General features: G+C 38.9%; 1 protein-coding gene across 2 annotated transcripts in view; it reads right to left on the bottom strand.

The window, feature by feature from the left end:
- Positions 1–4,635: 4,635 nt before the first annotated feature.
- The window catches only part of DSCAM (DS cell adhesion molecule), a 461,893-nt gene continuing 439,189 nt past the window's right edge, over positions 4,636–27,339 (bottom strand). For both annotated transcript variants that reach the window (XM_052674351.1, XM_052674352.1), the window contains exons 31-33: positions 24,211–24,408; positions 20,523–20,825; positions 4,636–5,606 (exon numbers count right to left, since the gene is read on the bottom strand). In XM_052674351.1, coding sequence (XP_052530311.1) covers positions 5,266–5,606; positions 20,523–20,825; positions 24,211–24,408 — 842 coding nt within the window. In that variant the 3' untranslated portion in view covers positions 4,636–5,265. The remainder of the gene's footprint in view (positions 5,607–20,522; positions 20,826–24,210; positions 24,409–27,339) is intronic.

Raw genomic sequence — 27,339 nt, 5'->3', positions numbered from 1 at the left:
CCTAGAAGTTCCATTTGTTTCCAGTCCAGCAATGCCAGAACAAGTACCTGTCACATCCTTCCTACTGAAAACCATAGAAAGCACATCCTACAGAGACAAGTATGCATTTAAATCCCAACTACTGTCACTGGAGAAGAAGCTGCCACCTCTTGGTGTGACTGTGTCAGGTTGGTTCTAGATGTGAATTCTTGCTGGTGAATCTACATTGATATTTATATTTATACCTGGACAGGAATTGAGATCCCCTTGCCCTTGGAATGCTCATGAAAGCCCAGAGAAAGTTAATGGTGCAAAACACTCTTTTCCCTGTTGCATCCCTGTGGCTGACCACGAGAGCCCATTAGGCAGCTGCTGTGACATAAAATAACCTGACTAACACTAAGAGCACGAAGGAGGTGTCCGAACTGTATGTTTATTTTGCTCTTTCCATTTATTTATTTATTTATCTTTATTTTACGAGAACTCCATTACTTCCCCTGCTAATATTCTTAGCTCCATTCATTTTAAAGCCTGAGTAGCTGGGTTAGCATTTTAGGCAGCTGAGCATCTAGGTGAGCATTTATGAACAAGCTTTGTTTCAGCTCTCATGAGACCCTACCTGAATTACTGCATTCAGATTTGGAGCCCCCAGCACTAGAAGGACATGGAGCTGTTGGAGCAGGTCCAGATGAAGGCCATGAACATGATCGAGGACTGGAGCATCTCCCCTACAAGGACAGGCTGAGAGAGCTGGGGCTCTTATCCTGGAGAAGGGAAGGCTCCGGAGAGAGATTATCGCAGCCTTCCAGTACCTGAAGGTGCCTACAGGAAAGCTGGGGAAGGACTTTTTATAAGGGCATGTAGTGACAGGACGAGGGGAAATGGTTTTGAACTGACACAGGGTGGTTTCAGTCTAGGAAGAAATTTTCTCCTGTGAGGGTGTTGAGAGACTGGAACAGGCTGTTCAGCAAGCTAGCCAAGCACCTCTGCTTCCCACTAGAAGCATTTATCTGCTGGTGCTAGCAAAGAGCTGCTTGCCCTATAGCCCCCCCTGCCATCCATAGGAAGAAGCAAGGTGTCTGCACACACTGCTATGACTCTCACCTGGAGGAAGACAAGTGCCCACACTTTTCAGCCAAGATAGGTTAATAACATGCTGGAGGAGTTTGCCTTTCCAGATGTCCCCTTTATTCCACCTGTTCAATGTCCATACCATAAGAAAAACAACAACAACAAAAACCAAACTCAGCCAACCAATCAGCCAATCAAAAAATCCCTCCATATATATCCAGCTGCGCAGGAAAAAGTCTTTTGAGATTTCAGAATTGAAAATATCTAACGGAATCACAGATTCATAGAATGGCTTGGAATAGAAGGGTTTGTAAAGATCACCCAGTTCCTCACACACTAGATCATGTTGTTCGGGCTCCATCCAACCTGATCTTGAATGCCCCCAGGGATGGGGTATCCGCCATGTCAAAGGCCTTGCACAGCTCCAGGTAGATGACATGGTTGCCCTTCCTTTGCCCACCAATGCTATCACTCCATCATAAAAGGCCACCAGATTGGTCAGGTATGATCTGTACTTCATGAAGCCATGCTGGCTGTCTTGGATCACCTCCTAGGTTTTTTGTATTTATCCCTGCTTACTTAAACCAAAGAACTAAGCACAAACTTCTTATTGTCATTTACCAGCTGTGAGCTGGAGCTGGACATCATCTGGAACCTGACTGGGAAAGTGGGAAACCTACTTGCACAAACCTCCTCTTCACTCTCCAGTTGTCCCAGCTAGTGTCCATGGCTGGTTTTTGATAGTACTCGGTTTAATTATACCTCAACTTGCCTATAAATCCTAACTCCTCTTAGCTACCTACAGTAACCCTGCTATAGATCTCACCTGGTTAAAAAAATAAACTATCAAAAGACAAACTTTTAAATGTTCACTACTGTCTTTGGTTGGGAATAGAAAAAACAAGCTCATACCTAAAAACAAGGAGAGGGAATAAAATGCACTGGGTTTAATGTAATTGTGTTAATGAGAAAATTGAAGTTAAACAGTTAAGGGAATAAAGAGGAATAAAAGGGTTCTTAGAAAAGGCAAGAGTGAGGGAGTTGCTAATTCATTTGAGACAAAAAGGACAAGTTAATTAGTATCTGTGAATCACTGAAGGGTTAGCCAAGGTTGAGACACAGGGAAAAGTATAACGTAAAAAAGAGTTGGTCTCTCTAAGGAGGTGTGATTTTTAGTAGACAGAAGGCAGGGAAGAATTTTAGCTCTTAATTTCATCCTTTGAAGTAGTTTGCAGGTCTCCTCTCACCCTCAGGACTAAGAGAGGATCACAGTTATATGCAGGATGTGCTTTCCTTGATGGTCTTGTACATTAGTGCTTGTCTTTTGAGATCTCAAGCTCTTGCAAAATGTGTTTGTTGTTGTTGCTGCTGTTTTCTTTCCCATTTCCACATATATTTTCCAAGAGGGCATTTAATGTGACAGATGTGTGTTATATATGATGGGATGTAGACATATAAGATCTGTGGATTTTGATTGTTATGTTACAGACAAGTCTTTAAAATGGTACTGGCAGAGGAGCATCAGTGCATTTTCTCTTATCTTGTCCCAATAAAACAACACATACTGCAAAGAGGGGACTGTTCCCAGCTATATTGATCTGGGATGACAGATTTCTCCTACCTCCAAACCCTGCCTTGATGAGAGCAGGACAGGCATTCCTTTCAAGCTCCTGTTACACATTTAACTAGCTCTACAGCTCCAGCACTCTTTTGCAAATTAAGAGCCAATAAAGCCCCAAATCCAAGGGGACCATGTGTGTGTTTAACCAATTTTAACCAGTTGTGGACCTGCCATCAAATTCTTTCAATATGGGGCCCCCAAAAGTGCTTTCACTGCATAGCTGGCATCTTTCACACAAATGAGGAGAAAGCCTTGTTAAAACAAAGCAAGCTAGCACTTAAATGTAAATTTAAGGGAATACTGGGGGGCAAGAAGGATCCTGGAATGGAAGGTGAAAATGTCCTGAGATGCAAATCCTGAACAGTACAAAGAAAATCAGCTTTTGTATGTAAATGCAGTAGTGATGCCCCAGTCAGCTCAAGCTGAGTACACTGGAAATACCGTTGTGGGAATTAAAAAGAGTTGGATTGACTAAAAATCACATCTCCAATGAAAGAAAGGTTTTTTTTTGTGAAATTTTCTACTGGATATAATAAAATAAATGTATCTCTGTATGCCTAAATTAGGTTCTTATTAAGAAAACTTTTCTCTATGAAAAAAAAAATCAGCAAAGCTAATAAGTAAGTTCATCTTTTTTAAACACGTATTTTTTTCATACTATCTGTAAATACTCTGTGGCCAATCTTTGCATCTTTAAAATCATTCTTTACAGAAGCAAAAGTGGGTGGTTTGGTTGTTGTTGTTATTGTTCTTTTTTATTATTTTTTAAAAATGTGTTTTAACAACATATTGGTAAAATAGACCAGAAGGGAAATGCTTATTTAGTTGAGCGAGATCTCAGCTCTTCTCGGTAGTCTACAATAAGTACATACCTCAAGGACATCTTCATATGGCTTCTCCTGTAGAACTTTCCAGAAATTTAGTGCTTAGGCTTGACAGAGCTAAGGATGGAAATGCAACTTGATTCATTTCAAGACACTTAAGAACTCTGCTAAGTTAGTGCCATTATAGCAACATAATTGCAATAATAATAGCAATGAAACAATTATACATAACTGCATTTTTCTATTTTAAAACAACTTGAAAGGAGCATGGTGCAGAAATGTTTGAATTAGCGGTGCCCACACTGTCAGCAGCCTGGGAAATTGCATGAGTTTCTCAGCATGCTCAAGCTAATGCTCAAGCTAAATGAGTTTTACTGCTTTCAGATCGTGGTTAATATTTCCAACCAGCACTGAGCAGTGTGAGCATGAAGGATCACTAATTGGGGATGCCCTACACCATGTTTTCTTGATCAGGACACAAAAAGGTAGCCAGAACACACTCAAGGAGGCACTTAGCAAGACAGCTCCAACACTGTGTTAAAATGAATATTCAATCATTTATACGTACTATGTAGAATTGCTTCTCATGTAATCAAAAGACGCAATAAAGTAATATGAGCTGACAGCTTCACCATAAAACAATTTTCTTCCTCTAGAGAAAGGCATGTTGGTCTTCGAACTGGAATAACATTTTCCTCCATTTTCTCCTATTACCGGAAAAGCCGCAAATTTTTGCCAGTCTTTACGTAAGCAACTCACTTCTGTTTGCACTGCTCCCAAATGAACTAAAGAACCAACCCTGGGGAATAAGTCAAGTAACAGCAACACATTTCTTCTCATCCAGAATACAGTGAAACCCAACAAAAGCCTTCTGGCTTCAGATAAAGGCAATTCAGCATCTAGGTAAGTCTGATGGGGAAGAAGTTGCACTGGCCCTATCCTGGCTCTCTGCCCTGTTAGCAAAAAAGCTTTAGGAGAGTGAATCCAATTACTTTTTTTCTGAAAGGCATTACTCCACTTTTCTTTTCTGACCAAAGTACAAGAATACATATTTTAGAAGACAGTAATGAAATGCTTAGGGAAAACCAACGCTTAGGAAACACAAGTATAGCAGAAGGCAATGGAAGCAGACGTCACAAATAAAGGCAGAAGACCCTTTTATTTCGCATAGACAAAATGCAAAGAGTGTCTCATTAAATTAATATTAAAAAAAAAAGCAAAACAAAACCAGTCCCCTCACTCCACAGACATCACTCATCCTAATTAACAACAAAAAAAAGAACAATCAAGGACCCATTTTCTAATTAAAAAAAAGTGCAAAACATGACAAAAGACTTTTTGTTTTCCCAAATCAATGCTCCTGCTGAATTCACAAATAGGGTGATTTTTTTTTTTAGTGATATTTTTTTTCCCTTTTTAATCTTGTTCGATGGAACTTCCAGTTAAAATGTTTAAGTTAAGTCTCCATGCACTTCGTAGAAAATCAGTAAAAACACAAATGCTTGTGAAGATCAGAAAACTGGACTCTTTTACCCAAAAATTCAGATGCCCAGTCAGATGAAGGTCACACTCAGACAGAAAAAAAGCAAGAGAGTCTTTGCACTGTCTGTCGCTCATATTACTAATTTTTTTTTCTTTTTTTGTCAAATATTTTGGCAATCTTCTTCTTTAATTATAAATATTGGAATTCGATAAAAAAAAGGTAGCTTTCATTGGATTTTTTTTTTCATTGTAAATATTTACAGCCACTGTCCAGCCATGCTCTTTTTGTTATACCAGGGTGTACGATTTTGCGTAGGGGTTGTTTCCTTTCAAGTGGCCCCGGGAGTCCAGCAGGGATTCTTGAGAGCTGCTCATTTTGGCAGCCTGTCCGAGCTCAGCTCCTTCTCGCTGAGGTAAAGTTGCCACAGCACCGGGTTGCCATGACTGAGCTTCTCTCGTGGAGGACGCCTCCATGGGGATTGGCTCCAGGACAGTGGGGCGCTTCAAGGTACGGCTTTTCTGTGGCTCCAAGCAGGCTTGCCCCAAACCCAGGTCTCTGTTTGCGCCTTGCACACCGCGGTTCAATAAAAAGTCCATCCGAAGGTACGGTGGCAAATGCACAAGATCACCTGGGGAGGCAAAAAGGAGAAATACATGCTTACTTACAGCCCATGCCCTGGCTGGGGGTTTCAGGTGGGTGGGTTTGGTCAACTCAGCAGAGAATCTGTAACCGACCCGGCTGCAGCACTGACGATTATAATAATAATACACCATCTCAGATACATTTCTCAGATGTAACTATGTTGTGTTCTTACGCAGTCAATGGTAATGGACCAACTAGCTACTTGGGCAGCACCCTCAGAATGTTTAGCTCATATTTCTTATCTTGAAATAATGACTGTAGTGAGAAGCGCAATGTATTTTATGTACTCTCAAGGCACGAAGAAGATAAATCGAAAAAAGCCAGTTGTTTTTCTCAAAATCCTAAAACAAAAGATCTCAGTCTTCACTTGTCAAAACCTGAATAATGTGAATGGCTGGGAGAGTTCCATGCCTTATTTTTCATTTTGAATGGAAACCTCCATGATTAGAATCAATGACTTCCAATCTAGAATCATTTAAAATCAATGCAAGAAAGTTAAGGTTACAGATTTATAGATAATTCTGAATAAAAGTACTCCTGTCCTAATATAACAATAATTTCCTGCCATCCATCATCGTTTTTAAGCCACAATGATTTTCCACCATTAACAGTCCCGTGGCCAGCAATATGCTGCTGTTCTGTGGCAACAAAATGCACCGCAACTGGCATCCTCGCTCTGGTATTACCCTTCTTCCTTTCTGTTCCCTTTTGCCAAGTAAAGTCTTGACAATACTCACATGGACATACTTGTGTTGGCATGAAATACATGCAGGAAATAGCCTTTTCAGTACTCCTTGTTTATTGTTTTCCCTGATTCATGAGCATTTCTATTTGTGTGTGTTGATGGCTCAGTCCAGAGGATCTGCCTTTGCAAAGCTGCTGAGTTTCAGTAGGTGCCTTGGCCCTGCTATCTGGAATTAAGCAGGCGTAAGCACTACCTTCCATTTATCTGTACATCTACGTGACCTGCTACAGAAATCAGATTGACTTATTTATTCTCCCTTTGCCTGTTAGGTATTCATGAAATTGCTTCAAGGAAATGAGGGGCAATCAGATATATAACGACATTAACTTCTAAAAATATTTGATGGTGTAACCTCACATGTTTGTATAAAAAAAGTGCTGTTACAGACAAAGTCAAAAACAGCATTTTCGCTTCTTTACAGACCTCTGCAGGTATATCTCTTCCTTCTTATGGCTGGTATCAACACCATATTATCCACAGACGGGATGCAGCCTGAATGTTTAAAGCAGAAGTCTCTTGGTCCTACCACTTCTTTGTCTACATGAGCTATTTACGGCCATAGAAATCAAGGCTGACCTGTGCCAGTGGCATAAACAGTAGACCAGAGAAGCACTTATTCGTAATAAAACAAGCTATAAAAATTTCATTTTTCCTAACAAAGGTAAAAGCTGCTCAGCGCTCTAAAATAAAACAAGTCCTTTACTGCAATTCGTACCCGAAAGACTAACAGCGTCTGTTCAACCCAAGATTTCAGGTCACAGACCAAGAATTGCTGAGAAGCTACATTTGGACAGAACCACTCTATATTCCTATAGAAATGCCCCAGGCACTGTCTGACACCATATGCTTTGTTCTAGTTGCACCTCCCGCACAGACGCACAGGGTGCATCTGCGGTGGTGTAGTGTTTAACCCCTACAAACATACGCATATCTCAAGGTTAGGCTGACAACAGCAACATTTATGTAAGGTTGGAGAGAAAGGAGAGGCTTGTACACATCATCACACATATTACCACTTGAAAAATGGACTGTGGCAGAGTTAATTAGCTTTACTCGTTTGCCTTATTTTCTCATAGTACCTCCCACGCCAAACAAATCAGGCATATGAGAGCTGGTTCAGCTGAGACAGCAGTGTGCCTGACTCTGAGGTGAACTACGTCAGGACATGGACAGCCATTTCTGTAGCTTAACATATCACTGTTTCTTGAAAGCAGTGGGTAGGCACAGACTATCAAAAGGGATGAGTGTTGAACCTTACAGAGATGAAGGCTGGTTTTCAAGCTGCTGTCTAGACATTTCTCACATGAAGTCGAGAGCCTTGGGTTATATAAAAAAGACCTTTTTTACTTTCCCCTCCATAAATCCACACAAGAAGACATAATCAATAATCTTTGTAAACAATATGCAGTCACTTTTCTGTGATTTTTTTAAATGACTTGTGGCAAAGTTTCAACAGGACCGTAGTAATGAGAACTGGAGAGCGGAACTTCTTCTACGGAGCTAGAAATGCAGTGCACAATATCCAACACTTGCTTAAACTGTGCACTAATTATTTGATGTGCTGTACACTTTTTTATATCATAAGAAGTGCTCTTCAGAATCTGCAAGAAACATCTTTCCCTGCAACTTCCTACACAATAAATCTTAAAAAACCACTGCAAAAGAAAAAAAAAAAAGATAATGTAACTTCTTTTCCTAGGATTGAAAGGGTATCACAGTATGAAACCAGCCTTTGATTTATAAGAACTAGCATATTTCTGACTTCAAAACATTGTCTTTGAACTACAACCACACTTTTGGCATTCCTACATCAATTCAGAAGGTATTTTAAAGAAGATTAAAAGACACTTGCCGTACGGGTTTACTTGGAGAGATTTTGGTTGTTGTCCTTCTATAGACATTTTTGGTTTCTTACTAATCAGCTGAATGATACATTTTTTCAGGCAAAACATTATGAAGTTTCAGGATGGTTCACTGCCTTTGATGCTCTAATTACCTCTTCTCAGCGGTGTGTGCGCCTTATTAGTAATGAAAGCAAACCTTTCAAGTGCGTGAGCACTACAAATGAGCGTGTTTAATAATTCATGCACTTTGGCTTAATTAGCACAAAAGTCATTCAAAACCCATAGTTTTAAGATGCATTTTTTAGAAAAGGGAAGTTTGCTATATTTAGAAACTCAAGAGTTTGTACACAAATAACAAGCATCCAATCAAATCCAAATGTGGCAACTTAAACCAAAGCTACCTCCGTGTGGTTTTTTTTTTTGTTTTTTTTTTTTTTGGTCAGCCCTCTAATGAATTATTTAGTACAGTACATTGAAGAAAATGTTACCTTCAATAAACATTTGTAAATAAATATCAAAAATCCCCTACCACATATAGCAGAAACAACTGAATTTACCAGAAAGGGAGTAGTTTCTCATTTAATGGAGCATTGAGCAAAAACAGTGTACTTTTATTTCAGTACAACAAAGCTGATACAAGAAGTTTGGAAAAAAACCCACACAATATGTATTTTTATCCTGTTCTAGAGGTCAGCATCAGGTATGGGAGGCTTAGGTTGAATTTCACATGAACAAAAAATACCACTGCTTATCTTTCCTGTGATTTTATTCAAGATAGCTTTCTTGTTCACAGAACAAGCCATGCGCTCTTTTCTCCCTGAAGATTTACCTCATTCTTTCAAATGCCAGAGAATTTGCATGTATTTTTGCTTTCATCTGCTCCAGAAAAATCTAAAGAACTATGCTATATTGGATCCAGAGATCATCACAGAGTGTAAAAAATATACTCTTAACAAGCTATCATGTGATAGTTATATGCATTTGATCATGAATCATAACTTCTACTAAAGCAAAAGCAATTTTTCTTCACAATGCCACAGCACAAATCTCTTCAGTGCTGATGACTGACGAGTTTCAAGATTTGATTGCCATGTGAAAGAAATTCCACCTCACTTGCAAATTATTTTAGGAAAGTTTATAATGTATAATGTATAATGACAGCTAACTGTGACAGGATATTTTAGACAACAAAGGTAAGAATAAGGCCAGGTGAACAGGGTGCTCACTGACTCTTATTTGAAGAAGGGAGTGGGTACAAAAGCTCTTACAGATCTCATAGGATCAGAGGGTATGCCAGAACTGAACCTGTGTACCTCAGTCAGCAGGGAAAAACCACCTCACTAATGCAGTTATTTTGACTTGGGAGGCTTCCTTCCATTGTGCAATCCTGTAGGAGTGTGTGAAGAGCTGAAGTGCTGGGCATTGTTTGCCTTGCCCTGTGTTTGTAAGAAAGAGCTGATGGGATTATTGTGTTCTCATGTGAAAGGAAGCAAAGGAGACAGAGCTGCTGACAGCTCGCTCTAAGTTCAGGTTTATGCTGATTAAAACGTCGAGGGGGCTTCCCAGCTCTCCAGCACAGCAAATAAATCAGTGAAGCCTTTGCTGATGCTCACAAGCTGGCTGCTGATGCTCAGAGGCTGTTTTTCAGGAAAAGATTGCCCTTAGGAAAAGTGCATACTGTAAATGAGGAGAGACTGGAAAGTTTGCTAGACAAAGGTGAGAGGCTTTATGAAGAGAAATAGCACAAGCTATGTTTGGAGGCTTTGCCATTTCAAAACCTGGCACACCATTAAAGCCAGCAAGCAGAGCTTCCTTAAACAGCTGCAGCTGGATTGACAGCAGCAATCAAATTCACACAATTGGTGCTGTTGGTGTGTGAAGCAGGTTCATGCCCTCTTGCCCTTCACCTCCTGTCAGTGTGTCCAGCACAGAGCAGCCCACACTGCACCACCAGCGCTGCCACGGCAAGAAGACAGGCATGACATAAAATCAGCCAGAAAAATGTGGATGAACTGACAAGGATCACTGAGTCCAACTTCAGGCTTCATGCAGAACCACTCAAAAATCAGACCCTATGCCTGAGAGCACTGTCCAGATGCTCCTTGAACTCCAGCACTGGTGGCCGTGCCCACAGCCCTGTGCAGCCCGTTGGTGCAGCCCCTTTCCCTGACCCCCAGCTGCCCTCCCCTGACGCAGCTCCATGCCGTTCCCTCGGGCCCTGTCGCTGTCACACAGAGCAGAGCTCAGCGCTGCCCCTCCGCTCCCTGTGAGGAGCTGCAGCCGCCATCAGGCCTCTCCTCAGCTTCTCGCCTCAGCTGCTCCTCGCACACCTTGCCCTCCGAGCCTTCCCCATCTTTGCAGCCTTCCTTTGGACGCTTTCTAACAGCTTTATGTCCTTTTTGTATTGTGACACCCAAACTTGCACACAGTACTCTGAGTGTAGCACCACCTTCCCAGTGCTCTTTATTTAATAATCACTTTCTTAGGAAGGTGGCAGCAAAATGGAACAATCAAACAGAAAAAAAAAAAAATAATTCAGAAAGATATTTTAAATGACAGAGCTCCACTCTCTGGAGTCTGTATGGATCGGTATTGGTGACATTCGCCCACACAGATTACTGACTGCTCATACAGAAGGCCACCTCAGCTCCTCCTCAGTGCATGGAGTGCACCACTGGCAAGTTCAGGAGGTCCCTCAATAGCTCTGCAGCCTAAGGCGTTCTAGAATAAAAGGTAGAAGTTCCAAGCGCTCCCTTAAATCACAGCTTCAGTGAAGAGCCAGGTAGGAGAAAGGAAAGGGAGGAAGCAGGAGGCATGCCCAGCTTGTTAGTGGAGAAGCTGCAGTGAGAGCAGGTGCGCAAAATCTTCATTTCTTTTGTTTTCAGATCCTGCTCAACTGCCCAAGAAAATGATGGAGCATTTGGGTCCAGCTTTTATACCGACTGAATGCATAATGATTTGTCCTTGCTGGATGAGGCCAGCAAAGCATCTTGATGCATTTCAGTCCCTAACCTGCAGCCTGCCAGATTCCCTTGTCCACAGAGGCAAACAAGATAGCTCCGTGCTCCATGCCTTTGAGACTCATCCCATTAAACATCTCATGCTTCTCACAATGTTTTGGCAGATGAAATAAAATCGTGTTTGTGATCACACAGGAAACAGACAAAGTTCTTCAGAAAAACACCAACTTTCCCATTTCTAGATTGAGAAATCAGAATTCCCTATCACATCTTTGAGGCTGTATTTTACATCTGGCAAGTTTCATTTTAATTCCTCCATAATAACTCCACTCCAAATGTTGTTGACTGCAGTCACTGGAGTTACCTCTTAAGAGACATCAGGGTATGAATAAAACCGTAGTTCAGGAGCCAAATTTTCTGCCAGTATAAATCAGAGTAGCAATATTGATTTCAGCAAGACTGTAAATTGATTTATACTTACTGGAGATCAGGTTTAAGTGACTGAAAATGAGAATTCCACCTAATGTGGATCATTTTTTTAAAGATGATTCATTTTGTTGTTTAGATTTAAGCCTTCTATTTCCAAGAAAAAGTCCTAAATCAATGTGTTTTAGAGCAGAAGTATGGCTCGTATAGTTAAACTGAGATCATACATCTATAATACATCAGCATAACACACTGTGCATCTGTCTAGCAGGGTGACAGGAGATCTGATTATGATATTGTTGCCTTGTCTTGAAATGTGTAATGAAACAGGAACTGAAGCACTACATTTTTGCTTTGTATTTGTAGAAGCAGAACTTTGGTCTTACATACTGCACTTTTAAAAAACCTGTCAATAGGTTTTGTCCCTTTCAGAATAACTCCAGTGTTTACGGTAAACTGTGTTATTGTCAAGGGCTTCCCCACTGTTGCGCTGGGGATGTAACAGGAAGAACTGATTAACTCCAGGGGCCAGATGGATTTAGACCTATGAAGTACTCCTGTGGATGTTCAGTCTCAGAAGACCAGTGCTCCTGCAGAAATGGGTCTGTTCTTTTTCAACTTAATGCAACATCTATACTTAAAAAAAAACTTGTAAAATGGACCTCACCATATAAATCAATACGTACTCCAAAAGTGAAAGTTAGGCAAATTGTCAATAAATAATGAAACTGTGATAGAAAAGCACATTCCTCTGTTTCCATCTTCGCCTTGTCACGCAAGCCGCTTCATGCATTTTTAAGGATGTTCTGAGCCAGCGCTCTCCTGCCTGCTGGCTGAGCTCAAGAGAACTGTGCTGCAGCCTGTGCTCAGGTGCCTGAAGTTAGCATCACTGCAGTTTCAAGACTAGTTTGCTGATCCTGGGTGCAGTGAATGGAAACCGTTTAATTATGCATCGCTTCAGCTGAGGGTTAAATCAATTGTGGCTCCACGGAAAAGGGTTTTCATCACAAATTTATTCCTGGGATATCTTGGGAGTGCAGATTCACCCACCACTGAGGATGGAAGGGTAAAAAATTTGAACTGTACTTACGGTTCATTGGAGTCAGTGGGAGCCACTCTGTTGACCTCAACGTGCTTTGCACTGTGCCCATCAACTCTCAGCTAAACCTGACTTTGCTTGGGTGATGGGCAGCCATGAGGCTCCATTAGTAGTTACAGAGAGGTCAGGCTGCAGCAATAAAACCACTGTTAGCCCTACCCAGCTGCTCTTCTGTAGTCTGTCCATGCATCTATTAATGGACGGATTGCTGTAGCCTTGTCTCCTTGGGTCCATCAGTTTGAATCACTCAAGTGTTGCTGACAAGGCAGATCGCTGCATTTTTTTTTTTAAATTAATCTGGTAGGATAAGAAGCCCAGCTCTCACTCTTAAGGGTGCTGGTACAAAAAGGTGAACTATACTGAAATATGCCCATGTATATGTACAACTGTGTTTTAAAGGCAAGTATGTTGAATAAGCTTTTACACTGATGACAAAGTTTGATTAAGAATATATGGACATACATATTTCCCTAGTTATATCAGTTCTCTAATTAGTTTAAATAAATAATGCAAGTATATTTTGTTACAGGTAAGGCTTGATTTACATTTTCATAAGCCATAACCTCTTACAAATCTAAAACTACAATAGTGTTCTATGGCACACACTTGGGCTGACTGAGGCACACACTGTCTATCTCAACGCTGTTGATTTTCATCACTTTGACATTCTCCAAACTAAAATGGTATGAACAAGCCATATCCAGTTATAGTGGGTTTTGTTTCTTTCTTTTTCTTTTTCTTTTTTTTTTTTTTTAATAAAGTGAGGTTTAAGATGCAGACTTAGAATTGCTTTAAAAATGTATTATTTTAATTGAAGAGGATGCAGCATCTTTTGTTCAATTTTGTAAATTTCCTGGTAGTTCCAGAAATTTAACATTGCAGTTATGACTGTAAGAACATGAAAGTATATGAAAATTTAATGATAAATGTAATCCTTGCTTTAGGCATAACATTCTTCATTAACTGGAGTTGAATCCAATGCCTCCAAACGTACAGAAAACATGAGTAGCCTATTTTGTTACTTGCAGCTGAGGACAGAAAAGGATCACAAATAATCAGCTTTAGAAAAATTAAATTGAAATAATGGAAAAATCCCAACTACTCTTTTTTATTAAGAAAGATCTCGTTCCTAATAAAAAGATGGGCATTCTGGAAAAGAGTTTTCCCTCAGTAAGCAGCTTTTAACTGAGAAGAAAGCCGAAAAAGAGTCCAACCAGTAGTGTTACAAACCAGCACAGTTTGGGATACCATATTTTTCTATAGGCATTGATAATTTTCAAATTAAAACAACAAATCAATTACAGAGCAGTAGGAAAAGATAACTGTGCTGTGAAACACCCCTAGTAAATTTCCTGAGGACCCAATACCAGTTGTTCCTTTCCTCTAAGAAAAAAATAAATCTTCCTAACAACATTATCACTGATTCATAGATGAGTGTTGTAAAAATAATTCAAATTACTTCTATTGTCACAGGATTGAGTTTAGCTTTCAGACATCTTGTGTGCTACCTAAAATGGAATTTTCACATTAGAATTGCACAGAAACTTTGGAAGTGAACAGCTGACCTATTTAAAGTCTTGAACACACCAATACAATTTTCCCTTTTGATCTCACAGCACTTTAACTTCTTATCTGATCCTGTTTAGGTTTCTTTTTCATTATACAAGCATGGTTAAAAAACTTGTAGTGTGAACCTTCCTCTGCAAATCCACCAGAAGAATAATGCAATGAATTGATTTCAAGTATGTATTCCTGTCAAATTAAATGTGGAATTAAATAGGTTTCATCTCAGCAGAACATTCAGTTTTCACAGCAGAAGGAGAAAAAGCTCCTGATGTTCTGCAGAAATAAAAGCTGAGAGAGGATAAAAGCAATTTAGACTCATCCTCGAAGTGCCATTTCCATGATAAGGAGCAAACAGCACAGTCTGTCTTTTTGTGACACATTCCTAGTTTTCCTACAGTGTAATAGGAAATAAAAAGGTGTTCCAGTTACAAAAGAATCTAGTAAGATGATAACATTAGAGATGCACATCTAGGGGAATAATTTCAGAGCATTTAATATACGTGTAAGTAAGCATACACAAAAGTTTATGCGCATGTTAAAACCCCATGCAACCCTACAGGCTTGGGGCAGAGTGGCTGGAAAGCTGCACAGAAGAAAAGGATCTTTTGGACCCTTCACTACAAGAAAGACATTGAGGCTCTGGAGTGTGTTCAGAGAAGGGGAATGGAGCTGTGAAGTGTCTACAGCACAAGTCTGATGGGAAGCAGCTAAGGAAACTGGGCTAGTTCAATCTGGAGATAGGAAGCTCAGGAGAGATCTTATCGCACCCCACAACCACCTGAAAGAAGGCGGTGGAGAGGTGGGGGTCTGCTTCTTCTCCCATGCAACAGCAAAAGGACAAGAGGCAATGCCCTCACGTTGTGCCAGCAGAGGTTTGGGTTGGATGTTTGGAAACATTTATTCTCTGAAAGAATGGTTAGGCATTGGAACAGGCTGCCCTTTGAGGTGGTGAAGTCACCGTTACTGGAGGTGTAGTACTGAGGGACATGGCAGGCAGTGTTGGCAGCAGGTTGAGTGCTGGACCAGATGATTTTAGAGGCTTTTTCTACCCTTAACGATTCTATGATTCTATTTTCTACAGTTATAAATATAGGCATGGAATTAATTTTCTCACTCAACATCTCTGCCTATCTTGCTGCGTTGCCACTTGCCTTTATTAATTTGTCTCCTTATGTCATTTCCTCAGAACTGGACCTTAATCTCCCACTGCAGAGTCATACTGATGATTTCTTCATTCTGTATAAACACTATGTATGGTGTGCACATATGCATTTATATATATATGTATTATATATGTATTATATATATATGTATATATGTATATGCAATATTCTATTGCATTTGGAAGTGCAAGGGTGGAACGAAAAAGGAAAGAACTCATATGTAATACTTTTCATAATTTGCTTCAGAATTCCTACACAAAAATGTCAAATGTAGATTCTCCCGTATCTTCAAAAAATACAGTTTGGGATCTGTAAACTATGGAACTGTACAACGATATTTCCAGTCAATCCAGAAAAATATGATGTGCATGGGAAAAGAAGGCAAAAGGTAAGCTGGAGGCCTGAAGTCAAGAGTTCCAACCATTAATGAATCCCCAATTTAATTTGTATCAAATTCAGTTACTGCTGCGGCTCACAGAGCGTTGTCAGCATCTTTTCCATAGAAAGCAAGTCTCTAAATAGATTCTCTAGCTATGTTATGCTTGTATTCATCATGTGGAAGAAGGAAATAACTCCTTCACCCTTCAACTCATAGATCAGTGGAAAAAAGTTCACATCTTTTTATCTTGGATTACAAGGTTTACATTGGAAATACACTGTTCTGTTGTTGCATACTTCATATTTTCCTTACTATGCTAAGCAGCTTATTTTAGCTGTAGTGATTGAGTACTAGAAAAGAAGATTTGTGTCTTGTCCATAAAGTTTACCTTGCTCTGAGTTGTTTAAAACTGCATTTATGCAATGTGGATGAAGTCCAGTCTCTATTTAAGGGATGCCTTTAGACAATTATTCAATAAAGTATTTTCATTCTGTAGCCTAACGATTGTCTCTAAGCTAAGGTGTTGCCATTAAAGTCTGCAGGATTAGTCAGAGCAGCAAGAAATTTGTTAATTGGACCAACAACGCTAATTAAGGTATCTTAAAGTATCTTAAACACTGAAAGAACTTCAGTGTTCATGCCTTTTCTAGTAAATGTGCAGCAAGCCTAGGGCTGTACTCATGCTGCTTGACTTAGATGCTCAGCTGAAGAAATTTGGACCGCAAGAGGAACATACTTTCCTTCAAGTGAGGGCTTAGCAAACTTGTGTTCCTGCTTTGTGCAGTTCCTGGGACACATTAAAGCATTCAGCTTTCCCATGAAGTAATATTTTTCTTGCCATCTTCATGTCTGTGGAATCATTTCAATTTTTATTTTTCTGTTTTCTGCTTTCCACACCCCCATGTAGGTTTCTTTCCCAACTGACTCCCTTCTGCCATTTGTAGAGGAGGGTCTGAGAGTTTATTCTTGAGGTCCTTTAAATGGATTTTAAAATCTTCTGGTCTGATATACCCAGTGAATGAAATCTTCTCTCTAAATGCACATCTGAGATGTTGTTTGTCCTTCAAGGTTCATAAATAAAGAGGATGTCCGAACAGGAAGGGAAGAAAGACTGTCTAAATGAGCTTCTGTTTATTTTGTGATGGTAGACAACTTTCATCAAGAGACTTGAAATTTTCTAAACATCTGTTCAAGCACTGGTCAGCAATTATTTCTTCTAAGAATGAATTCCATTACCAGAGGATGTAAGCAAGTGATCTGACTACAAAGAGGTATTCATAGAACTGGGAAAGCACAGACATATCAAAAGATCTCCCAGTTAGTAAGTCCAATAATTTAATTGTAAAAGGAAAAAAAAAAAAAAAAGCTTATTGTCTGAGGCTATTACCAAGATTTAAAGATATAAAAGAAATATATTTTTAATAAACATTACTACTGCTGTCTTTATTACATTTAATAATAACTGTCTTGATAACTCGATTTGTGGTTAATATTGTTTGAAATAGAAAGGAAAAACAATATTAGAAACCTTTTTCAACCTCTACAATTATCTTCCACCTTTTTACATTACAGGCTTTGGCACAGTGGGAGGGAAGGAACAGTGTAAATTTCTTTCTAATTTCTGTCCCACCCAGTTTCTGAATGCAATGTTTGAATGACAACTTTGGAGGACAAAGGACTGACTCATTTGTTAACCTCCCAGGTAAACTTAGGAGAACAGCTGTTGAAACCTCTGACTATTAATATGACAGGGTGCCTCAATCTTGATCTGGAAGGATCTAGCATAGCATAATGTTAAGATCACTGCCCAGAGTGCCAGTTTCTTGAGGACTGACCAAACACTAGTAAGCATGTCTTTACTGTGCAGTTAATGGAGCACCAGCACAGGCTGTCCAGAAGCTGTGGAGTCTCCTCCTTGGAGACCTTCAGAAGCTGCCTGGAAATGGTTCTCAACAAGTGGCCCAAATGTGCCATGTTTGAGCATGGGGTTGGACAAGATGACCTCCAGACATTTTGTGATTTTGTGGTGCAGTAAGTTTTGCTGATACACAAGGACATGGACTACAGCACAATATGTTTGGCTGTCTGAATTATAAAAGAATAACCATGCCAAATATTCAGATCCTTCTGAAGTCCTGGTGCATGTCTCCAATTCAGTATAACAAAATAGTTCCATTTTTGGTCAGTTAACACAACAGTAGCCATATTACTCTATTTTTTTTAATAAACGTATGATTACTTTTTTGTGGCAAATTATGGTATTTTTAGCTCCCATGTCTGAGCTGACTTCATGAAACTGACTCTTGTTTCTGTAAATTAAATGTCAGGAAAGAGGAGCAGAAATACAGAAGTTGGAAGTGGTTCTGATTGCTAACCTGAGTGTGTATCTGCATTACCTGCTGACTGGAAGGGAAAAGGTCTATCAGAAGACTTAAAGTGAGCTAGAACATGAGGCAGCCAAACATTATGCATTACTAATTGTGGAAATAGAGTAGCTGTGTAGAAGTTCTGAAAAGACAGTTGTAAGTCATAGTTATAGTTCTAGAAATGATCAATTATTATGCTTGCCTAGACATTTGATGAACTATCAAATCTAATTCAAGATAATGGAGTGAATGAAGACAAATATTTTGATTCAATTTCTAAATGAAAATGGTTTGCAAACATACAGGTTTCTTCGATTAATTATAGTTATATTAGTAAGAACTTATGCAGAATTTCTGAAATGGTGACTGAAAGAATAAATATATTTCATAAGTTTTCCCTGACTGGTTTTAGCACTAAACATATTCGTTTGTATTACTACTAAAAATTCTCTTTACTTACATGTTTTATTTAAAGTTCTTCATAAAGTATCCTTTAATAGCTTATATTTATGGGCCAATATTTAAGTTGCTCCACTGGAACATTCAATTTATTTTCAAGATTTCGCAACTAATAATTCAGTCCACAGTATATATCATTTTCTTACTGCAAAGTAACGCATAAAGCCAAACAGGTGAAAGAGGTTCAAATTCAAACCATTTCAACTCAAAGATTATACAGGTCTGTAGTTCACTAGAGGGCCTATGATTATTTTTCAAGCACAGAAGCTTTTTACTCAAGTCCAGGGACTGAATTTTAGTGCTGTATACCCTTAAAAAATGTTCTTTATGTGAATATATTTGAATAATTCCAAATACTAAGTATACATAAATAATGCATATGGAACAGAAAAGGAAGAAAGTAAATTTGTTAAATAATTATAAGAATGTTTGCTGACTAACTGAGAGGAGAGAATTGTGATGTTGCGAATGTAGATGGTTCCCTTCAGCAGAGTAAGTACAAATTCTTTTCTTTTTAATAGAAAGAAATGAAAATTATTTCTATCTTTATCTATTTTTTCAGCTCCCAGGTTTGCAGTTCTGCTCTGTGACTACAGAGAAATCAGCCATTTCTCTCACTATATTATTTCCTACTTATTTTCCCTCTTATCTGTCTGTACGATACAGTAATTTCCTGCCTTGTCTATTATAACTTCCTACCTTCTGCTTGGTTTTATTCTTCCCATGTTCTACTTTTAGCCTTCCCTTTCAAAATCCTTAATGCTCTTTTACCAGTGTCAGGTTCTGCTTTTGAATGACCTTCCTGGTGCTGGTGCTACTGTCTGTCTTCCATTCCTCTGTCGCCAGAACAACTGCTTTCATTTGTACATTAAGCAAAAGATCACAATCTACTCACTATTCTTTTTCACATGTATCAGAACTATTGCTTACTTTCTGTGCATATAAGTAGCTTCACCCACAGTGGCAAATGTATATGCAATAATAAATAAAATAAAATAGATAATGTTTTCAGTAAGCACAAAAATAGAACTGTGGTTTTCCCAGTTAGAATCCTTCTTCCCAAGGTCACATAATATATTCTACAACAGAAAGTCACATATTTTCTGAGAGGATTTAATAACATACTTGATCTCACAGTATCACAAATAATCTACCTATGCTGTTGGGCACTAGATTATCACTGGAAGCAGCATTCTTTTTGAAGTGGAAATATGATTGAGCCTTATAAACAGATGTCTCTAAGGTACCTTCTGTCAGTAAGAAGCTGGAGTGGGGTTTAAATTTGTCTGAAGGTATGAAGTTCTATATCCCTTGAGCTCTTGCACTGTATTTATTTTTTTCGTTTGTTTTTATTTTCCCCCCTTTAGATAATCCTAACTTGATATTTGGAAATGTCAAAGAGAGCATAACAGCTCAATAGCATTACCAAAGGGATATTACATCCTCAACAAGCAACAGGGCAGCAGGGATAGTGCATCTTCTACAATCTGTCTTCCTGAATTGTTGTGATAGCAAATTTTGCTCGCACACAGAAATTATCACTGTAAGACATGTTTTATTAGTGGGTGGCTTGAGTTGGAGATGGGCATATGGTATTTTTTCGCCCAGAAGGGTTTATTTGCCTGATGGCTGCAGCTGTAGGGGAGTGAATTTAATGGCCTAGACTGTGTCTCTCTATTCCTAAATTTCCAAGCTCCTTTTACTACAAGCATATGAGAGAACAGATTTTACTCAAATGTTATATTAACTGGAATAAAAAGCAATTATCTCTACATACTTACAGGATATATTGTGAGCCTTCTTTCTTTCCTGTGAAGTACCTGTGCTGTTAACCAGCCTAGGCACAGAGTGAAATGCTCGCCTCAAGAACTGAAATGTTACCTCTACCATCTCACCTGGCCGATGCGCCTTTGGAACGGCCATGTTCATCACTCGCCCTCCATCCTGAGGTTTGGGAGGGGATGCGGTAAACCTGCAAATCCCCGACTCTGACGGCGTGCTTGAGGTCAGACTGTCTGTGTAGTCATTAGTCCCTGCCGTGAGCTGCTCTGACGATGTGTCTGATATGAAGCATTCTGTAATGGTGAACTTGGCATGTCTCAGCTGCTCTTCCATTTTTGCATGCTCATATGCTCTTGCTAGCTCTTCATATGTTGAGGAGGCACTTTCTGTGGAGACCATGCTGCTTCTTGCTCGATCTGTACACCAGAAACATGAATAATGAGAGAAAGAAAACACCTGCAAAGTCCTTTTTCAAATAAAAGAGAAGAGCACAACAGTGCTTCTTAATAAAAGGCAGAACCTTTGAAATGATCAAGGTGATTTGAATTAGTTCGCTTCACTGTAAATGTCTGCACAATTTTTAGTCAGTAGCTTGATAGCTACAGAAAATATAAAGTGAAGTCTTACTCTGCTAGCAGCCTTATGTGATTTAGTACCAACTTGGTAGTTTAGAAGAAATAACCTTTAAAGCATGGGAAAGGTTTTTTTTTAATATCTACGTATAAAAATAATTTCTCTAAAAGTTAAATGCCTTGAAAAATGTTAGAAACTCAGAGAACAGATTTAGCGAAACTAGTAGTCTCTTAACATTATCCTTTTAATGAATCTGAGATATTTCTGAGGGCTGACATCTGAGGGAGAAAAGAGTCTTTCTACATCTGTTTCATGCTTATACTATTTTTTGAAAAATCCCTGAGAACAAAGGCCAAATATAAAGACAGTGACTCTGAGACACCTATGTTCAGTTTAGACACCTGGTGAAATACTGACTCCTTTCATACAGAAGAAATGGTCTTAAGAAAGCAATACTCTTCAGTAGCTATCAACCTGCAGTCATTCAAATACTTTTTTCAGTGTTGCTGAAGTTAATGGGGACTTCATATTTGACACATGACCTGTTGTGACCTAGAACCTGTTCTGACATTCTGGAAACATAGCACTGCCATGTTCTGCTATTTCTGCTTCATTGTGGGGTCAAATCTCTGGTCAGCTGCAACCATCATACTTCTATTTCTGTAGGCTAGAAGAGAACTTTCAAAAACTCCTTGGGCAGAGGTCATGTTTTCTTAGAAGATCTGTACAGTTCCAGACATTATTGGTGATGTTCAATAAACAGGCTTAATGTAATAGCTAATTCATAGAAATGGGAATCCTATAGCAGCTAGAGGATTGTATTGTTACTGCAGATCTTCATCTTTTTATTGTATGCTAGAGTCCTTGCATCAGTTTTTCACTGCACAAAAAGAACAGTCCTGCTACTTACAAACAAGACCATGCACTAATTAAAATGACAAGCGTTTCAACAATATGCTGTAACTTGCTTAAGATTTTGAGCTGGCCAGAACTTCAATAAAGCTTTTCTTTTTAAATTCACTTCCCACTCCCTTACCCAGAAACATCATTCTATTTTTCACATTTGTTTTGTAAATCAGACCTAAACAATGTCTTTTCAAATTTCTCAACTGCAAACTCCTGGAAGGTTGCTGTTTCCCAGTGGTCTGAAGCAGTATCTCTAAAGATGCTGGTGTTATTTACATGCAGTGCTCCCAGTTTGATCCATGAGGTTTAGGACTCACAGACTCTCATATTCCAAACCCTGGGGCAGATATTCCAGGAAGGCTTGCTTGAACATTTACTTTACATCTACTTTAGATATGATGAAAGTTCATCCAAGCCCAGGGTGAATAAGAAGTTTAATTCCATCAGAAAATATATAACGGCCCCTAATTAGAATACCTGAAATTAGTTACAGGTATGAATTGCTGCAAGACATTTCTACAAAGATTGAAAACTACTACTTCGTAAAGCTGGAATCATTTTGACATGAAATGATAAATTCTGCCAAATGTCAATGACATCAACTGGATTCAAAAAATCTGAACACAGCATTGGAAAAGTGATCAAAGATGTATATTAGTTCAATTGATTACTGAAAACATGATTTGGCTACATATATCATGTGGTTTACTTGGGTTTACTCAGTAATTTTAAACATCTGAAGTACTTATGTTGCACTGATTCTCTTCTTTCCCTAGAGATGAAGAAGCATAGTACAGCTACATTTTGCCGCAAGGAATCCTTTCTTGAACATGATCTAAAGCTCAAGATCAATTACATAAATCACTGTGCATTCAAGGGCAGACAAGGAGTAGGAAAGTAGTGATGCTAAAACATAGGCTATGAAGTCTGTTTACAGAATTGCATGTAGTTTGTCAATTAAACTGGACAGCAAATTGAATTTCCTGCCTTGGTCATGCTCATTGGAAAATAACTGTGGGTGACAAAAGGCAAGCACACCTGAAATCTAGACTGTCTATAGTAAGAGTTTCTGAGACAACACCTGCTTTTTATATTATTATTATTTATATTATTATTATATAAAGCTGTTAGAACCAATTTTTAAAGACTCAGAATCCTTCTACCTGAAGAAATCAATGAGAAGTCTGTTAGTTGGCTGGAGATATCTGCTGAGTGCCATTACTCTGTGAAGTTTAATGAATTCTGAAGAGATGAGAATTTCAACCTACTGGATGTAAGAGAAATCAGATCCCTGTTCTTATAGAGGTAATATTGGTGTTTTTTTTGTTTTTTGTTTTTTTAATGGTGAAAGGCCAGTTGCATATAGTTCTTTCTCTCTCTAATACACAGTTCTGTTACATGACCCACATTTTTTCTCCCAAATCAGGAGAGGAGATAGGCAATTCTTCTGAGGAGGCCAGAACATGCCCAGATTCATTTCTGTCAGGTCTACATTTGAAAAATATTTTACTTTTTTTTCAAATGTAATCTTTATTAGATTTGCTTCCTAACTATTCTTCTGTATGATCATTTATTCATTCATTTTCCCTGTAATTTTGTGATTGGTTCAGAGTAAAGCAGAAGGAGATAGCTTTATTTTCCATTAAAATTCAATTTATAATGTCAATACCTCAAGAGGAAATGAAGACGGGCATAATGTGTATTAAGTTTCTCCCCACTTACATCTAGAGGAACAAAAACTATGTTGTTTCTCAGGAAACTCAGAGCTAGATGCTACAATATTTAGTGTTATGTAAGGGTTTTGGTTTGGACTCAAATTGCAGATGCTCCTCTCTCCTTTTATTTTCAGCTTATCCTTACAATCCTATTACATGGCTGGGAAAAAAAAAAAGAAAAAAAAAAAAAACCAGAAAAAAACACCTTACCTTGTGGGGTGTAGCTCAAGTCTTAAAATATCTCCACCTTTGACCAATTTGTACTGTTGCTTGCTAATACTGTCCCTTCCTGGTCAATGCCATTTCATGCAGCAAGTTCTACTTTTTCCTTCAGACACGGGAAATACAGAGCTTTGGCAACCAGAAGAATTACTACCATCACTTTCAAAGAATTCTATTATGCATGTAGCATGAGAAACTAAAGTAACAATATTTGTTTTCACTAGGACTATATGGAGTTGTCCTACTGAAAAAAACAGTAGGACAACTCCCTAACAAGGGACAGTAGGACAGTAGGACAATTCCCTAACAAGGAATAAATAACACTACCTAAGCACCAAATGAAATGTATAGTGGACCAAGAACGCTATTGCAGCTAGCCCCATACCTGTGTCCTGTGAGGGGCTGACACTGTAGCTATCGCTTTCCTTGTCCACAGATCCTGTTGGCCTGGGAGTGGGCAGCCTCCAGTCTGTGGTGAGGGTATGAGCTGATATGGTGGGGTGAGGTCTGTTGAGGGTCCACTGACTAGCATAGCGGTTGCGAGCTGTGGGTCCTGTTTTGGCACTCCTCCTTGTGGTAGGATCTGCAATAGGTAACAGAAAAAGGTCTTTGTTATTGAATAGAAAAGGAAACAATTCCTCTCAGAAGGAACTGGCGATTCATGTTGGTTAATAAAGCATATGTAACACTCTTTGTAGAAAATGAATTAATTCATTAATTTAATTCATTCAATTTGAAATAATTGTTCATTATCAAGTTCATTATCATTACTGCTACATATGTAAGCTCAGCAATATCTATCTATCTATCTATCTATCTATCTATCTATCTATCTATCTATCCATCCATCCATCTATCTATCCATCTATCTATCTATCCATCTATCTATCTATCTATTGCCCAAGAGAAAATCTGGTGACCAACAGAGTGAAAATGAATTATTAACCAAAATCAACCTCTACGACTTTGTTAACAAATAATTCTTCTGTAAAAGTGATTCTGGTACCTAAGAAAGCAAGTGGAATAGAAAAAACATTATTAAGCAAAAAGAAAGTTACTAAATCAGCACTGAACAAAAAATTCTCTTTACCAGCTTTTGAAGTGATATTACTAACAGTAGAGAGAAAAGATATTAGAAATGAAAAATTCAAATCTATGCAAATGTTCTTTGACATTCAAATGGTGCACTTGTCAGTCTTTGAGGTAACAGACTTTAGCAGAAGCAATTTAAAAAAAATAAAACCAACAAGACCCAGATAATGACTCTGAAAATTTCTTCTGCCTAAGGATTCCCAGTAAGAATATGTAAAGAAGTAACAGACCATTTATGGTTTGTTCTGTTTCACATTTCACATCTTCCTCCCCCAGCAGCAGTGGAAAAATAAGAACTTAGCACCATTGATAATTGATCCTGATGGTTCTGCAGCACATAACAGCTTCACATGGATAGCATCCAAAAGCACACTTGGCACAACACGCCCAGTGTAGTCTGTCAGTATGAAACATTGGTAGTAGTAGCTGTGGAAAGTTGGCATGTGGCTGCTGCATGGCCAGAAGCAAGGGAAGTCACAAAGGACAGGAGAGTGCTGATGGGAAAGCACAGAGGATGGTGCTGGGACTGTTCCATTTGGGGCAGAGAAGGCATGGTGGGGAGGGTTATCATCAATATATTGTCAGAGGCATAGACAAAACAAAGCCAGGCTCTTTCCAGTAGTGCCCAGTGTCAAGACAATAGGCAATGGGATCAAACTGGAGCAAAAGAGGTTGTGTCTGACCATTAGAAAGCACTTCTGTGCTGTGAGGGTACCCGAGCACTGGCATTGTCTGACCAGAAACTGTGGAATTTTCTGCTTGGAGATCTTCAGAAGCCGCCTGCACATAGTCATGGGCACCCTGGTCTGACTGTCCCTGCTGGAGCTGGGGTTCTTCCAGAACTCCCATCCAACCTGAACCATTCTCTGATGCTCTAACTCATTAGGACTTCACCTATGGAGGAGGGTGGGAGAGCTTGCTGCTGCCATGCAGGAGGTCAGCACTAGTTCTGCTGAGCATGTGCCGAGCAGCGTGTCTGAAGAAGGGACTTTGTAGTCAGGACTCAGCAAGCTCCACTGCCTGTGTGATGGAAAACAGAAGGCATCTGGTGCCCCAGCTGTTAAGATACCACTGCTGTCACATACTGAAACAAAGTGCAGAATGCTGAGGTGAGCAACAAAAAGGTTCATGAAACAAAAAGGTTCATAAGCATAAAAGAGCTGCACATCAATGTGGAAATAGCTGTAAGGGAAAATTTGGCAACCACTGGACGTGAGTGTGCTCAGATAGGCACGTTTGCAACCTGAGCCATGTGTTCCTGCACAAGCAGCTTTACAAATATTGTAGTAGTTTCTCCCAAAGCTACATTAACGTCTCAAGTCCAGCTCTGTGCACTGCAAACAGGTCTTTACCAAATAACAAAAGTGTTGATGAATTACTCTTGCTGGGCTGAACACCGATAATGCTCCTACTTATGAGTTAAGCACCAGTTCAATTTGAAGGAAGTTTCTCCCTGTATCCAGTGGACTGAAGCACATAACTGCACATAAAGAAGAAGCCAGTGCTATAGACTGCTGTGCCATGGGACAGGCAGGTAATTTTGGGATGATACATTTTTCCTTATTAGAAAAGACAAGAAAAAGAAAGGACCTGCAAATTGGTTACTCATCCAAATTTGATCAATCCATTTGACAGAAATCTGGATGATTTTTTTTGCTCTTACTGGGTAGGTTTGCCACAGTGTACATGAACCAAAGGAGGGAGAAAAGAGATTGGTTCCAGAAGAAAAATAAAGGTATCTTGAGTTTCCTAATGCAAATGTCATAACTCTCCATAAACAAAGAAGGAATTCTACATGATGGTACTAATCTAATTCTCAAGAAAAAATGAACCATATCTTAAAACTAACAGAATTAGAAAATCAGCAAGGTCAGGACTACAACAGCTGTCATCTATAAAGACTAGTGTGGTAATAAAGACTACATGGAGATTTCTTAAATAGTCTTCATTTTAAGTAAGGCACAAATTAATTTTCAGCATTTATGTTCACTGGACTCACCAAGTAAACAAATTCTGAAACTGTCAGGGGATGAAAATAATCCAAGAGATTTCAGAGATCACATGCTGCTAGAGAACTGTATTTCTGTAATGTTCATAGTTTATATACATTCCATCAATCTGGTCAATTTCTTTTCCATTTGCATAGATATGGAATACATTCATGAGAAAAATTAAGAAGGAGGATTTTCAGAAGTGTATTAATTTATTATAGCTTTTAATCACTGTAAGAATACCTCAGCATGAAGATATCTGGGAAAAAATAATTCACTATAATAACTAAAACTGGAAATATGACTTTTTCAGAAAAGCAATAATGAGAAATTCATTTCTTCCCTGACAGAGAGGTAAGGAAAGAGGACTTATTTTGAAATACAATATAGATTGTTCACTAAAAAAATATATAAATTAGGCATTAAAAGCC

This window comes from Tympanuchus pallidicinctus, unplaced genomic scaffold (assembly GCF_026119805.1).
Source record: "Tympanuchus pallidicinctus isolate F22 unplaced genomic scaffold, pur_lepc_1.0 scaffold14, whole genome shotgun sequence".
Taxonomy (NCBI): Eukaryota; Metazoa; Chordata; class Aves; order Galliformes; family Phasianidae; genus Tympanuchus; species Tympanuchus pallidicinctus.
Note: the sequence above shows the minus strand (reverse complement) of the source record. Positions and strands in the feature narration are given on the sequence as shown.